This window comes from Xyrauchen texanus, chromosome 50 (genome assembly GCF_025860055.1).
Source record: "Xyrauchen texanus isolate HMW12.3.18 chromosome 50, RBS_HiC_50CHRs, whole genome shotgun sequence".
NCBI lineage: Eukaryota > Metazoa > Chordata > Actinopteri > Cypriniformes > Catostomidae > Xyrauchen > Xyrauchen texanus.
Window position 1 is genome coordinate 22342195 of NC_068325.1, and position 17277 is coordinate 22359471.

The 17277-nt window shown below is 37.6% G+C and overlaps 2 protein-coding genes across 4 annotated transcripts; one reads left to right on the forward strand and one right to left on the reverse strand.

The window, feature by feature from the left end:
* The first annotated feature begins 2293 nt into the window (after positions 1-2293).
* Positions 2294-11774, forward strand: cry3b (cryptochrome circadian regulator 3b). Of its 2 annotated transcripts, none has more exons than XM_052123986.1 (14): positions 2294-2427; positions 3274-3458; positions 6465-6573; positions 6750-6892; positions 7017-7201; positions 7281-7378; positions 7530-7670; positions 8240-8551; positions 8632-8783; positions 8961-9163; positions 10248-10343; positions 10428-10514; positions 10603-10680; positions 10775-11774. In XM_052123986.1, the coding sequence occupies exons 2-14, from the start codon at positions 3301-3303 to the stop codon at positions 10933-10935; spliced, it is 1923 nt and encodes a 640-aa protein (XP_051979946.1). In that variant the 5' UTR covers positions 2294-2427; positions 3274-3300; the 3' UTR covers positions 10936-11774. The 2 variants fall into 2 exon arrangements, with proteins under 2 accessions (XP_051979946.1, XP_051979947.1); XM_052123987.1 differs by having other exon boundaries at positions 2314-2427; positions 3279-3458.
* A 1178-nt stretch (positions 11775-12952) lies between these two features.
* On the reverse strand, positions 12953-14828 carry LOC127641383 (transmembrane protein 263-like). 2 transcript variants are annotated; one of them, XM_052124366.1, is made up of 3 exons: positions 14662-14828; positions 14095-14176; positions 12953-13726 (listed from the first exon to the last, which is right to left on the reverse strand). In XM_052124366.1, exons 1-3 carry the CDS (start codon positions 14668-14670, stop codon positions 13440-13442), a joined length of 378 nt encoding a protein of 125 aa, XP_051980326.1. In that variant the 5' UTR covers positions 14671-14828; the 3' UTR covers positions 12953-13439. The 2 variants fall into 2 exon arrangements, with proteins under 2 accessions (XP_051980326.1, XP_051980325.1); XM_052124365.1 differs by having other exon boundaries at positions 12953-13729.
* Positions 14829-17277: the final 2449 nt, after the last annotated feature.

A 17277-nucleotide genomic window follows, 5' to 3' on the forward strand; every position in this document is an offset into this window, starting at 1 on the left:
TGGGGGGAATGTTTATATTTTGATATTTCAACCTCAGTTCTTATAATGCATCTATAATACACTGTGTACACAAGTGTAGTCACACCTTCAGGACAAAAATGTCCAATTGAAACCCATTAAAACTGCAATATTTGATCCCAGTGCCATTAAAGCATCAAAAATCATATGATAATATGCTTTAATTTCAAAGCCCTGGCTTGAAAATATAATTTATTTATTTATTTATTTATAATTCTATTTATTTTTTTATTTATTTTTTCTCCCCAATTTGTAACACCCAATTCCTAATGCATTCGAAGTCCTCGTGGTGGCGTAGTGACTCGCCTCAATCCGGGTGGCGGAGAACAAATCTCTGTTGCCTCCGCGTCTGAGACCGTCAATCCGCGCATCTTATCACGTGACTTGTTGAGCGCATTACCATGGAGACGTAGCGCATGTGGAGGCTTCACGCTATTCTCCGCGACATCCATGCACAACTCACCACATGCCCCACCGAGAGCGAGAACCACATTATAGCGACCACGAGGAAGTTACCCCATGTGACTCTACCCTCCCTAGCAACCGGGCCAACTGGTTGCTTTGGAAGCCTGACTGGAGTCACTCAGTGGAGCAAATACAAACTTTTCCCCTATTCACTGTTTACTGTATTATAGAGACCTGCAGGACAACTGAATACATGATGCAGATAAAATTTTGTGGGTCTGTTGGTATGGATGTCAGAGTGTGTTTTGTATGTGTGTATTGAGAAATATGTGTGTGTGTGTGTGTACAAAACAACAGTGGCATAATGAAAACAAACTGGCATTAAAAGGGTTAAAATCCTGAAAATTAATGAATATTTGGTAGTTATGATCAAGACTGATGTTGATTAAAAAATTTAGCTACTAATTGAAAGTGTAAAATAATATGAATATATAATATTATAATGGTAGTTTTTTGACACTGACATTTTTGTCCTCCAAGTACATCTGAGTAACTTTTATAAATTGACACACAAGGGTTCAGTAGTTTTATTTTACTATAAATTCTCCTCCCTGCCCAGTAAGTGGCAATATGCACAAAGAATCCTAATCACCAATAACTAAAGAAGAAGAATGTGAAAGTGGATATTTATAGAAAAATAACTTAAATGTTGACCTGTTTTTCACTCACACCTATCATATCGCTTCTAAATATGGATTAAATCACTAGAGTCATAAAGATTACTTTCTGCTACATTTATGTGCTTTTTGGAGCTTCAATGTTCTGGTTTGCATTCACTTACATTGCATGGACCTACAGAGCTGCAATATTCTTCTAAGAATCTTAATTTGTGTTCTGCAGAAGAAAGAAAGTCATTCACATCTGGGATCGCATTAAAGTTGAGTAAATGATGAAAGAATTTTCATTTTTGGATTAAACAAATAAATTGTGTGTTTCGTGAGTTTTCTTCGTATAGAGAATTATTTGAGAACGGCATTCGCGCAGTTTCCTGTTATGAACGTTCGTTTTCATGAGACGCGATGAAACAGGGAACTCAGATCCAAAATGGCGTCCTACGGCGTCCTGCCCGTGATCATCCGGGTCTCTGAGGATGTGACCAATCAGACAGAAGGTGCGAAAATAAGGCGGGGCCAGGGTTCTATGGTATTTTGGCATTTACAGCGTCAGTACAGTACATAAATGAGTACTGAACGGCTGAAACGCACTTTAAATTTATACTAAAGAGCATCTAATGTCAAAAATACATCAAAATGCCCCATAAAGATCTCTTCTTCCACGCCATATAAACGTGAGAGCGATCTATTTACGTCACAGTGGAAGGGACCAATGAACTGCTTACATATTTAGGACAAGATCCGCTTGACCTATCGAGACAGCGCGCAGACAGTATAGAGATATAACTATAGATCTGAACGCACTGCTTTAAATGTGCTTTTTAAAACGAATAATCTCAGTTTGTCCTCCTTATTATTGCCAACACATCTCAAAACTTATAGACACACATTTCTCATACACGTATATGCCTTTATAACCCTTTAAACGATACAGATTAAGCTAAATGTTGAGTCTAATACGTTGTCTTGTATTAATATGGTTCATAAAATGATTATTATAAGCATTCCTCCATATCATAGGCAGTAAATATCATAACACATAAAAACACAAACGCTCCATCAATATGGCTATCTTTTTACCATTTAATAACATAAATTAAACAGCAGATCTGGTCTAGTGTGCTATTTCTATGTCCATGCCGTAATCTTACGGTGTGGCGCATGCGCAGTATGCACTTATGTTATAAAACCGATCTTTTTTACCCCGGTTATGTGACTGAATTGGATTGAAGTGAATTCAGTTGGTTATGTCAGTTCTGCTGCGGTTTTGTCTTTACAATAACATGATTATATCACTGGAACTTACTTTACTACATTTATAACGCCTCAGGTGAGTGTTTCTTTTGCATATACATGGAATGTTGCACATATTTATGGAAAATAATCAACAAATAATGTTACATAAAAGACTGAACTCATGACCTCATTATTAAAACCACTGTTATACCGTATAACTTTATTCAAATATGATAAAACTTGTTATTTAGACTGGTATTACTGAAAGAGCTGTTTGTATTTGATTAAATATGTCATTATTGTTGCATATAGGCCAGTTATATAGTGTAATGACCCAATTGTAGGATAAATAATTTAACAAAATCACTCAAACTTTTATCACAAAACATATGACAAACTATAATGTTTGAAATGGGTTTTGCTTTTAATAAAAATAAAAAAAAAGTATCTGTTAAGCTCACAAACTATTGAAATCAATGAATGGGGTTTACATTTATTGTGTCATATTGCTTTGCTGTCTTAAAATGTAAATCAATAGTGCCCTTTTGCTTAAAATGTACTGTGGCAGTACTTTGTTGGCGCATCTTATCACGTGACTTGAGTGTGTTACCATGGAGACGTAGCGCGTGTGGAGGCTTCACGCTATTCTCCACGTCATCCACACACAACTCACCACACGCCCCACTGAGAGCAAGAACCACATTATAGTGACCACGAGGAGGTTACCCCATGTGACTCTACCCTCCCTAGCAACCGGGCCAATTTGGTTGCTAAGGAGACCTGACTGGAGTCACTCAGCACACCCTGGATTCAAACTCATGACTCCAGGTGTGATAGTCAGCGTCAATACTCGCTGAGATACCCAGATTCCATGTTTGGATTAGTTTTAAACATGGTGTTGGTCGTATGGTGTCAGATTTACTAATCTGATCTGTTGCAGAATAGTTTAAAGGGCAACTCAAGCGTAATGGCAGTGAACTCCATCCACTGGTTCCGTAAAGGACTGCGTCTCCATGACAACCCCGCTCTGCTGGAGGCAGTGAAGGGGGCCGACACCCTGCGCTGCGTCTACTTCCTGGACCCCTGGTTCGCTGGGGCATCAAACCTGGGTGTCAACAGGTGGAGGTGAGTTACACAAAATCAGCCTTTTAAAAATATTTTATATTTATCTTGATATTTACTGTATTTGCTCTGATATGGCTTGTTATATTGAGCAATATTTAACAACATTTTTATTTCAACATTTTAAAGCAAGTCAAGTGCCAAATAGAGACTTTCTGTAAACATTCTTGGGTAGTAACGTAAACGAATCATTGAATCGTGAAAATGAACTCTATTGGCATTTTTGCTAACGAAGTTTAAATTTGAGATACTATTAAAACATATAAGGTATAGTGAGTAAATGATGCACTGTCCCTTTAAAACACTCTCAAAAGTCGTGACACAGGAAGTGTTCGTGAAATTACCGCCGATGCGGGCTTTCAGAAACGTAATTGCGAAATAAACTATCTATTGCACTACTGATTGGTTAATCAGATTAAGTTTGGGAACTGGAATTTTTTTAATAATGTATTTTTAAATTATTTTAATTTAACGTTTATAAACAATTAAACAAAAAATTACGTCTTGAATCAACATGAATTGAAGGATATTTAGTGGGTTGGCTGTATGCTGCTGTCAATCGAATGTTATCAGCAAATTAAAATAACTTAATTATTAAAACGTTAATGGCCAAAAAAGCCACATAAAAAATGGCGATATTTACGATGTTCGTTAAATTAATATCAACCTAATATGATAAAAATATCATAACTATTCAATATATTTCCCAGCCCTGGTAGTATAATTATCAAACTATTGATTGGTTAGCGAGAAGTTTGGAGACTGCCTATCGGACGATTGATTAGTAAAGTTGCGCAATGAAATGTTTTATTTTACGTTTATAAACTATTAATTAAAAAATTTCTTAAATCGCTGTAAATCAAACTACAGATACTGTTAATTTAGTGCGTTGACTGCATTCTGATGTAAATCGAACTTTATCGGCTTATTTGCGACACATTATCATCGCAATATTTACAATATTCGCTAATTTCATATCATCAATTAGTATCATAATCTATCATCTTAATTGCTACGAAAATAAAATTGCTTATTAAAACCTTAATGACCATATAAGGCATTTTAAAATCATTGTGATATTTACATTTTCATTAAATTATATAGTCAACTATATATCGTCAATATTCACTATGTCCCCCAGCCTTGCTAGTACAATCTGTCGAACTACGGATCGTTAGCGAGAAGTTTTTTTAGACGGCCTTCTGGACGAATTTTGTTTGCTGCGTTAGAAACGATAGGTGTAGCATCGACATTTGTTTTAGTAAAGTTGTGCGATTAAAAGTTTTACTTTCCGTTTATAATAAATTTTATAAAAAAATCTTAAATCGGCGTAAATCAAACTACAAATACTGTTAATTGCCGAATTAGTGCGTTGACGGCATGTTGGCGTAAATTGTATCGTAAATCGAACTCTATTAGCATTTTTTGCTCTTAAATATAAATTACTTATTTAAACATTGGCCAAATAAAATGCGACATTTACGATATTTTGCCCAGCCCTGCTAATATAATCTATCAAACTACTGATTGGTTAATGATACGTTTTGAGACGGCCTATTGGACGAACAATTTTGCAGTTAACGTTTTTTTTTTTAAGTTTAGCGGCAACAATTTTTATTATTTGTTGCATTATGAAATGTTGTCAATTAATAAACAATAAATCTAAAAATGATGCCTTAAATTACCCTGAATCGAACTACTATTAATTACCTAATTAGCGCGCTAGCTAAATCGTATTATGGTATATTTTCATCATCGAAATTGTACTTTTGTCATGTGATTTTACAGCAATGACCTACTTTCCGCCGGCTAACTGTGATGTATATTCACAATCAAAAACACTTTTACTCCAGGCAGATGTTTACCTGTATCTGCCTTCACAACGACCACAGACAATCAATTTAGGTTATGAAAGAGAAGCCCCTCACATACAGGGGCTTATTAAGGTGCTCTGGGGCTTAACTCGCGCCGGTGGGGCGGGGGGTGGGAGAGAACACAATGTTCCTGACCTCGATGTGTCAGTACTGAGAGGGAGAGACACAGGGTGATTTCAGGGGCGTGTTTTTCAGGGATTTCACCAGAACAAAATCCTCTCCTCGCTGCAGATTTCAACTTTCCATGTTCAAAAGCTGCTTTTGGTTTGAAAAATAAAACATTTGTCTGACAAGTGAAATCAAATCAGACAAAATTATGTTGGTAGGTTAAAAGGTCACTAGAGTAAATACACAAACAAGCTCGGTTTAAAAATCTGGAGAGCTGCTAACTATTTAAATAGGCATCTATTAATCAATTTCAGCAAAATGCATTCAGTGATCACGTGATCTGCTGGTGTTTATACCGGCATCCGCCGCTAGAGGGCGCGCGGCCGCTTTGATGAGCAGAAACGCGCATTCTTCTTATAGTCATGAAGCAGGTTCAACATAATCAGTGTTTGAGTGTTTCTTTATCAATTAATGTTTACTGCATACACCAGGATAGTTTGTTAAAGTACAACATGACAACAAACAGTGTTGATCCACCTTTCTCTCTGTATCATCTCAACCAATAAAGAGTGTTGACACGTTAGTTTTAGTGTCCTTTAAATTCATATTCATGCATTTTGAACTAGTTTTACTCATACTAAAATGGCATATCATTTTAAACTGTATGAAAAAAAGTGCATAATGACAAAATTGCGTTACAAACTGTAACAGGCCATACTTTAATCAAATAATCAAATAACGTTTATTAATTTAAAATGATATATAATATAAAAAGTATTGTTTTGAAAATCTGAGCTTCAAAATCAAAATCCCTTCATTCAAGAACATCATTCAGGCCCCTGAAATACAGTCAAAACAAACACTAGTTGGTCCTGAACTGTCTGTAACAGCGACCCCTTGTGGTTGAGTTGTGCATTGCAGTTTTTCTTGTAACCTGAATCTGAGCTGGTTTATAACACACAACTGTAAAGGCCAGTTCACCCGTTGTTTATGAGTGGAATGGTGATATGCGGTGTTGTTTATTCAGGTTTCTGCTGCAGTCTTTGGAGGATCTGGACTGTAGTCTTCGTAAACTCAACTCCTGTCTGTTCGTCATCCGCGGTCAGCCGGCCAACATCTTCCCCCGGCTATTTAAGGTAACACACCTGCTGGACATCACATCAGATCTACACACAGTTAATTGTAAAGGCCTAATCACAATTGTCGCAATTGGTGTGAATATTCCATCCCATAATACACCTGTGTGTGTGTGTGTGTGTGTGTGTGTGTGTGTGTGTGTGTGTGTGTGTGTGTGTGTGTGTGTTGCTTCCAGGACTGGAATGTTTCTCGACTGACGTTTGAGTGCGACTCGGAACCGTTCGGGAAGGAACGAGACGCAGCGATAAAGAAACTGGCATCCGAAGCGGGAGTGGAGGTCAACGTCAAGATCTCGCACACGCTCTACGATCTCGACAAGTGAGAACAACCACACAGAACCAGTTCAACTTCAGTCAAGACACTTTAGTAGTTAGTTAGTGGTTATATTGTGTCCATATTCGCTATATCGGCCAACCTACGTTTCTTTTCATGTATTTCTCAGGATTATGGAGATGAATGATGGTCAGACTCCGCTCACGTATAAGCGCTTCCAAACTCTAGTGAGCGGCATGAGTCCGCCAGAACCCCCAGTAGAACCTCTGACCAAAGAACTCATGAAGAACTGTGTCACACCTGTCAGTGACACCCACAGAGAGAGATACGGAGTGCCCTTACTGGAGGAACTGGGTAATAATCGCACACTCTCCAGGAGGACATATCCAGTGTGATGTCAGTGTGTTGTAATATGGTTGTGCTGTGTGTTCAGGGTTTGACACGGAGGGTTTGGCTCCTGCCGTTTGGCCTGGAGGAGAATCAGAAGCTCTGACTCGCATGGACCGACACCTCGGGCCTGAATCTGCTGCTGTACGTCCACACAGCACACAACATCACAGACTGGCTCTATCACAGACTGGTAGAGAGTAAAGTTCAATGGGTGCGTGTGTGTGTGTGTGTGTGTGTGTGTGTGTGTGTGCGTGTGTGTGTGTGTGTGTGTGTGTGTGTGTGTGTGTTTCAGGCGTGGCAGGAGAACTTTGAGCGAATGAAGATGAACTCTAGTCCTCTGTTGGCAAGTCCGTTGGGTTTGAGTCCATACCTGCGATTCGGCTGTCTGTCCTGTCGTCTTTACTACTACAAACTCACCGAACTCTACAAGAAGGTCCGTCACACAAACAAAACCAGCATCTTGTGCGTGTTACGAATCAGCTGAAAAAATGTTGTATGTTGGCCAAAAACATACAACAGTATGTATCAACATACTGCTGATGTGGTAAAGGACCGTTATACCTCAAAATCCAGATGATTCGCAAAGCTACAACAATGCAGCTCATTTGCAATACGCAAAAAATGCCTCATCATTAATTAAATGTAGCATTTAATTCCAGCTTCTACAAAATTTGAATGTTACCGTGGCAAAACATGCAGCTGATTTGAAATGCAGAAATAAAGTGCATCAGAATGTAAACATCGCAAGAAATGCAGCTCCTGTGTAATGCGCTAAAATGCTTCAGAATGTAAACGTGGTAAAACATGCAGCTGATTTGATTGCAGAAAATGTCCTGCTGATTCATAAGACAAAAAAAATGATGGAAAAAAAACTTTGAATGCACAAAAAATGATGCTGAATCAGAATGTGACTAATGCTCAAAAATACTGCATGATGCGTCAACAATGCAAGGTCTTGCTAGCTCACTAGCTATTCTGGCACGTGTGCTCTTGTTTGTGCAGGTGAAGAATAATGGAAACCCGTCCATCTCGCTCTACGATAAGATCTTATGGAGGGAGTTTTTCTATACGGCGGCCACTAATAACCCGCGCTTCGACCAGATGGAGGGAAACCCCTTCTGCATCCGCATCCCATGGGATAAGAACGCACAGGCGCTGGCCAAGTGGGCGGAGGCTAAAACAGGATTCCCTTGGATCGACGCGATCATGACGCAGCTGCGACAGGAGGGCTGGATTCATCATCTGGCGCGTCACGCGGTGGCGTGTTTCCTGACGCGAGGAGATCTGTGGATCAGCTGGGAGGAGGGCATGAAGGTACACTTGGGTGAAGTAATATTTGGGGTTGCAGCATATACTTGACCAGTTCATCAGTTCATTGAAATGTCTTTGTGCAGGTGTTTGAAGAGCTGTTATTGGACGCTGACTGGAGCGTAAACGCGGGCAGCTGGCTCAGTCACTCCTGCAGCTCCTTCTTCCAGCAGTTTTTCTACTGTTACTGTCCCGTTGGGTTTGGACGCAGAATCGACCCCAACGGAGACTTCATCAGGTGCGTTTGCACTTTTTACTGCGTTATTAAATCAGATAATTGTTCAAGTAAACAGGTGACGTTTAATTAATAATGACATAATCGATAGCAGCAGATACAGTGTAACTTATGGTTGTATTTTGGTTGTGTGGAGGTTGTGACGAGAAACTGTGGTTTAATCTTCCCCTTTCATTGCAGACGTTATTTACCTGTCCTCCGAGATTTCCCAGCAAAGTTCATCTATGACCCCTGGAACGCTCCGGAGGACGTGCAGATCGCTGCCAAGTGTGTGATCGGAGTGGATTACCCCAAACCCATGGTGAACCACGCCGAGGCGAGTCGACTGAACATCGAGAGGATGCGGCAGATCTACCAACATCTGTCCCGATACAGAGGACTCAGTAAGAGCACTTTCGAAAATAGTGAACGTTTGACTTCTTTAAAAAATAAACCTTATTTCTCCCAAACAGGGCTATGAATGGCCTGAATTTCTTTATACATAATTTCACATCTCAGCCCATCTGATGGATAAAGATGAATTTATATGAATAATATATTTAAAATGTATTTATTAGATTGCAATACATTTAATATATTTTGAATAACATATTTAGATTTTATATATTTTTAATAATTCATTTTAAATTCATTTTAAATAATTTATTTTAAATATTTCAATAAATGTAATATATTTTTAATAATTTATTTTAAATTAATTTTAAATATTTCAATCCATTTAATATATTTTAAATTAATTTTATATTTAATTTTTTTTATATATATTTTAAATATTGTTTTAAATTAATTTTATATATTTTAATAAATGTAATATATTTTTAATAATTTATTTTAAATTAATGTAAAATATTTCAATCCATTTAATATATTTTAAATACATTTTATATTTCAATAAATGTAATATATTTTAAATATTGTTTTAAATTAATTTTATATATTTTAATAAATGTAATATATTTTTAATATTTTGTTTTAAATTTATTTTATATATTTTAATAAATGTAATATATTTGTAATATTTTGTTTTAAATTAATTTTATATATTTTAATAAATGTAATATATTTGTAATATTTTGTTTTAAATTAATTTTATATATTTTAATAAATGTAATATATTTTTAATAATTTATTTTAAATTAATGTAAAATATTTCAATCCATTTAATATATTTTAAATACATTTTATATTTCAATAAATGTAATATATTTTAAATATTGTTTTAAATTAATTTTATATATTTTAATAAATGTAATATATTTTTAATAAATTATTAATATATTTTAAATATTTTATTTTAAATGAACTTCATATTTAAAGAAATGTCATTATATTTTAAATAATTTATTTAATTTAATAACAAAATAAATGTTGTAATTATTATAATATTTAATAATTTTATATTACAATACATATATTATTACATTTTAATGCAACTTAATTTTTTTGCTCTCCACGTTTATTTTTAAGGTCTACTCGCGACTGTGCCGTCCAATCACATGGAGGAAATGAACGTGAATGAAGCGAGAGGAGCAGCAGCGCCCCCTACACACCGAAAGACACACAGTGAGTATTTCGAGAACTGCGTAACGGCTCAAATCACTCAGTGTGACGGAATCAGTGAGCTGTAATTCTCTGTTTGTGCACTAGGGGTCAGGAGAGAGCAGAGGGGAAGTCACGAGCAGCTCGGACCAAGCAGAACGCAACATCTCACCGCGAAACACCAACACGCTCTCGGTGAGAACACAAACATCTCATCTGGTTTATTTAAAAAGTCTGTCAATTAGTTTTAAGTACCTAAAGTTTCCACGTTTGTCCCATACAGGCCACCGTACATCGCCCTACACCACTCAGAGCAATTTGACAGGTCACACCCACGAGTTCGCAGTCCCACAACAACCAGGTACGGAATGACAGAGCTGTTTTAAGAATATTTACATTATCTTTTCGCCTTCACAAACTAAAGTTAATTTTGGGGTTGTTGTTGTTTTTTTCAGGACGTCTATTTGGACCGGTTTGGAGTGGGACGGGAAGGAGAGAAAGGGAGTCAGAGCAGGATGGTTGCCATGGTGAGAATGGCCCCTCCTCCACTCTGAAAGTGCATCAGCAAGACGATGAGGTCAGTGAGAGGTCAAAGGATAAGCCCGGCCTGTTGTGACCTCGATCTGAAAAACAGCACAGAAAAGAACGTCAGCGCTAAACTCCTGTGTTTGTTTCAAGAGGGTGTGGCCTTCACGTCTTAAGCCCCGCCCACGGATGGATTTGCATAATGCATAATAAACTTCCTTCTGGCGTCTACGACGGTATTGGACTTCAGAGTAATGACAAATGATTTTCAAATGTTTTCAGTCAGATTGATGATTTTAGACATTTTTATGACATAGTCAAAATATTGAGAGTTGTTATCAGTTATGTAAATACTGTCTTCCATTACGTTAATACCGGTTTCTCCGATGAATGCCGGCATTTGGTGGGTGTCTAAAGAATAACACTAAACAACGGCGTCCTCCATCGCATGAGATAAACACACTTTCAACATGTGTATGTACCAGCACCCGTTTCCATGGTAATATAAGTCACATGATGTTGACGCTTGGTTGATAGGCTGACGTCGTCTGGTCAGGTCAGACAAATCTGGGTCCAAACTATTTATAATTTTGAATAAAGTTTAATGGTGCGGTTTCATCTTCTGTGAAGTTGTTTCCTGTTTTGTTTTATGTTTTGAGATGGAAACGTTTCTGACCGTTTGCACAATGTATATAGAATCAGCACCTGTCTTCCATCATCACAGTCACACATTATCATCAGTCTTTCATTGTGAAGTCATGACAGTCGTGTCTTATGAAGCTGTACATTTTTACCACTTTCATTTTTCTACAGAATATTCATAGCTGTTTTAATTTTATATGAGAAACCTGATGTATATTGTACCAGCATTTCTGTTTCCAAGTCTGTATATGTTATTTCATCATTCAATAAATAAAACTATTTATATACAAAAACTGTCTGTTCATACCACAACAAACCTGCAGCTCTCAAGTTAAATAATGTATCGCTCTTTTAATTAAACATTCAACATGGCCTTATCAAGGCTTTGGTGTGCCAGAGTGTGCTACATGTTTGATCAAATCCCAGATGTAGTGGGAGTTTAACTATTAAAGGCCGGGGACTCTTATTTTGAAATGTCTGTTCTTCACTGAGTCGCTCATTCAAACAGATTAGGGGAATAAATGATGCACTCTTACACTCATGTATTATGATATAAACGCGTTAAAGCAAACATTTGTCAACAGTATATCAGCAATAGATTGGGATAAATGTGTAGTACTCACTAATTATGAACCGCTCTGAAACCACATACTTGCCAATTTGGTTGCTAAGGACGGAGACCTGACTGGAGTCTAATACCCCACGAGGAGGTTACCCCCATGTGTCTCTACCTTCCCTAGCAACTGGGCAAATTTGGTTGCTAAGGAGACCTGACTGGAGTCTAATACCCCACGAGGAGGTTACCCCCATGTGTCTTTACCCTGCCTAGCAACCGGACCAATTTGGTTGCTAAGGAGACCTGACTGGAGTCTAATACCCAACGAGGAGGTTACCCCATGTGTCTCTACCTTCCCTAGCAACTGGGCAAATTTGGTTGCTAAGGAGACCTGACTGGAGTCTAATACCCCACGAGGAGGTTACCCCCATGTGTCTTTACCCTGCCTAGCAACCGGACCAATTTGGTTGCTAAGGAGACCTGACTGGAGTCTAATACCCAACGAGGAGGTTACCCCCATGTGTCTTTACCCTGCCTAGCAACCGGACCAATTTGGTTGCTAAGGAGACCTGACTGGAGTCTAATACCCAACGAGGAGGTTACTCCATGTGTCTTTACCCTGCCTAGCAACCGGACCAATTTGGTTGCTAAGGAGACCTGACTGGAGTCTAATACCCAACGAGGAGGTTACCCCATGTGTCTCTACCTTCCCTAGCAACTAGGCAAATTTGGTTGCTAAGGAGACCTGGCTGGTCACTCAGCACGCCCTGGATTCAAACTCACGACTCCAGGTGTGATAGTCAGCGTCAATACTTGCTGAGATACACAGACCCCTCGTCCCTACCACTTTTTAAATAAATTGACACCCGTGATTTTTAACCATTGAAAACACTTTCCTGAAAATCTTTTACATGTCTTTATTATATAAAAAATTGGACTTCATAAACACAATGTGACAGATAACACACCAGTATACACAAAATAAAGGCACATATCTGTGTGTTGAGGGTCACATCATTACTAAATGCGTCTTTGGTCGTAGAAACAAAGATTAAACATTTGAAATCAAGCCTTTATGATTTGGGCATTAATGTTCTACCAAAACAATCAAACAAACACAATATGCATTAAATTTACTAAATTCCCTTTGTAGAAATGTCTTGGATGTTGATGGGTGAAAATAAAAATATCCGTCACCAATAAATGCATCTGACCAGCGGTTTGTGTCCAACAATGAAGCTCTGAAATTGAAGCCTGTCCAACAAAACATTAAAATAGAGCAGAAATAAAAAAAAAAAAAAGAAATGGCTAAAAACGGACATGGACTGCAAATTGCGCACTTTCGCACAACAACTGAGCATCAAGCAAGTGTTCTGGCTCATAACATCTTAAACTTCTCATTCCGATTTGTCTTTCCTCTTGGCCGTGAACGGAACTTTATTAGCTACTGTTGACCCCGCTGTGGACACGCCCCCTGCCACTGCAGAAACCCCGCCCTTCACTAGGCCGACGCCCACCGACGGGACAGCCATCACAGCTGATTTGGTGATTTCCAGACCTTTACCACCCAGCCAGGTGACTCCGCCCACTGTGGCTCCGACCACGCCCTTCGTGACGCTAAAAAGACCACCGGTGACCCGCCAAATCATCCCAGGCGCAGGCGCAGAGTGCTCCTTGGCGACATCTGCTGGACGGTAAAGAAATAGCGTTGAAAATAAGACAACAAACCCACAAAATACCACATTGAAAACACAAGTTCTGTCAATTCTGAAATTCTAGGTGAACTATTGCTTTAAATATCTCTTGCATCATGAAAACTGTAGTAAGAAAACAAGCAGGAATTCCCCAAACACACGGAATGTCCCATACGGAGCTAAAGAATTCCCGGGATACGCATTCACATACTGAAATAGCAGCAATTATCCCAGAGTGGGACACAAATGTTCGGATTATATTGAGGCACAAATTGGTCTCCAGAAATGAGTCTGACGACACCTTCGTTTGTTTGAGAAAAACATACAGAAATAAACCCTGTTTTGTTGATTTTTGTACCTGTGTTTGGACCGGTCTCAATATGTTCCGGTTCCGTCCCTTCATATGTTTCACTTTTCGGTTGAACATCTGAATTCACGCTCTACAAAACCGGAAATATGGAGTTAAAATTATTCCCAGATTTTCAACATGATTCTCAAGTGAGTGTTTATACACACACACACACACACACACACACACACACACACACACACACACACACACACACACACACACACACACACATCAGAAATATTCATAATGAATGTATTAATATAAACCAGGAATTTCAGTAAAATATATATTCTTTTATATGATATAATTATTACGGAATAACTCCTAATCAAATGTATAACATATGGCACAACCGTTCAACCGAAAACACATAATATATGTTAACATTAAATATGTTTAAGATACATAATGTCCAATAAAAACAACATTATAGCAAGTTTAACTTATGCAAGTCAACTTTAATACACTTCCCTGTTCACTGATCTTTCAAATGTATTTTTCTAAAACATGAATCCCATCAGAAAAGTGTTCATGAACTGTTTATATATAAACACACACATGAGATCCTCTCACCTTCACCATGATGCTCTTCTCTTCTGTTTCTGTCACTTCATTACCTCTCAAATTCACTTAAACAATTACCAGAAGCGTTTAAATTGTATGTGTGCTGTAGTGATCTGCAGACGTGGCGCTGCGGCGCTCAATCCAGGATACGAATCCACCATATTACTATGGCGAAGGACTTGCTCATGAATATTCAGTGCGTAACGGGACGCTCACCTAGAATATTAATTCTACTGACTGGACGCTTCAGGAACGTTATCTTCAGCAGAGCTCTATTAATATTCATGAGCGGAACCCTCGCCGTAGTAGGATTCGTTCATTGGCCGCCCTGCTGTTGCGTCAGAAGCTGCTGCCGCTCAAAACATCACAAACACACTAAAGTTTACTCTATAATTAAGACAAGAATCTTTATTAAACGCATTTTAGCCTCTTTTGTTATTAATTTGTTATATAAGTCTGTATTATTCTAGAATCATTATAGATGATTAGTTTTCAGTGTGTTATGTATTGTTACCCAGCAAACACAGAACGTACGCTAAAGTTAGCATTTGTTCCCGTTTGGTTCTTTTTTTGGGGGGAGGGGACCAATTCCTAACGTTCTAGAAACGTTCTTTTTAGGTTCTATTTTTTTGTAACCATAAACTAAAATTCCCAGAACGTTCCAGAGAGGTTTTGTGTGTGTGTATGTGCGTGACAACCTAATGAGAACTTATCCAGAATGTTCACTGATGGTTATTTTTAGGTTTTAGTGTTATAACCAAACACTTTGTTACTGTTTGTTTGTCACACACACACACACACACGCACACACACTCTCTCACACACACTCACACGCACACACCATGGTGCCATTTGACCAGCTTAAATAAGTGTGTGTGTGTGTTTTATAAATAACATGTATAAATGATCATTGAAGACTAGAATACTCTAAATGGGGTGTCTAATTATATGATCATTAATTAACACTAGATGGAGCCAAAATACGAACAAATCATTTATTTATTTTTCTCTTCTTTTTTTTATGGCCAAGGAAAAACTTACACAAATAACAAACACAGATGTACAAACGTAATCAAAGTACATACAAATATAAGCAAGAAGCACGATATATACAAATATAATATAATTATAATATATAATTACATACCAGAGTTTAAGAAAATAAAGAGGTAGCACAGGGTTACTATCTTAAGGGCTTTGGTGTTGCTTAAAGGTGAAATAGTTTGGATGTATTGCTCGATTTCTTTAGAAAAATAATAAATAAGAGTTTTTGAAGACTGAATTCACATCGATGAATGTGAAATTTGTAGCACGAGTTGTAATTTAAATATTTGGTGTCCCCAGAATGTGTCTGTGAAGTTTGAGCTCAAAATACCCCACAGGTCATTTATTACACCATGTTGAAAATTCCCATTTTTAGGCGGGAACTATGGGTGGGACTAAAAAGGGGCCTGATTTTGTGTGTATGTCTTTAAATGCAAATGAGCTGCTGCTCCCCGCCCCGTATACAGAATAGGGCGGAGTTTTCACATTTCTGCTTCAGATAGACATCATAAGTAATATGACTAACAGTGAAATTAGTGTTCAGCCCGATTTGTTTGAACCGGAGTCAGACATGAGGGAGAGACTCTTTGAGAATGAACCAGGAAGTTTCCGAATGGTTATTGGATACATTTATTTATTTGTTGTGGAGTTTTTTCAGCAGTTTTGCAACGATAGATGAGCAACACACACACACACACACACACACACACACACACACGCTGTTAACGAACATAGTGTTTATGATTAATGGGGATTAAAACAAAAGGACTGGGTGGATTTGTATTACTATAGGGTGGTTGTGTACACACACTGCCAACACACATTTATGTTCAAACACCATGTAAAAGTGAATTTAGCATTTTTGCTTTGTTGATGCTATAGAAAGCAAACCACAAATCCTAAAACAACATCGGAGATACCCAGAAGAAAGTTCTGGTCAATAAACTTACAAAAATCTATCCAAAATAACTATGAATTATTAATTTCAGTGAATTAACGTTTCTGTCAAATTGCGTCATCAAACACGCCCCCTCCACCGTGTAAAGTGGCATTTGTAAACAAAAGTAATCCGTTACAAATTCGAAACATCGTTATTGTGTTTTAAAAATGTAAGTATATATCTAGAAACGTTGTATAATATTTCACGAATGAGTTAAATATGAAAAACAAAACAAATAATATTTCTATGGAAACATCACTTGTGTTTCTCAGGTTCAACACCTTCATCAACGTGCAAAATGGCTGACAGAGAGCGTTTCTGATTGGCTAGAAAGTGCGGGCCGCGTTTTTCCTCATAGATATTATATAGAGACGGTTAGGTCTATATGATGTCTGTTTTTCCTGTCACAGAGACCGCTGTGATTTCTCACCATACCTATTTAATTGATATCTGTCCGCTGATGTTTTAAAATAAATCATTTACAGCATATTTAAAAACAACATCTAATGAAAATAAAATAGATACGAAAGAGAAATTTGAAAGGGATCTAAATTGAATAACAGAACAAAATAGAATCAATATCTTGGTATAATATATAACTATATTTTACATAAAAATGCAAGAACATAGTAATGAAGCTA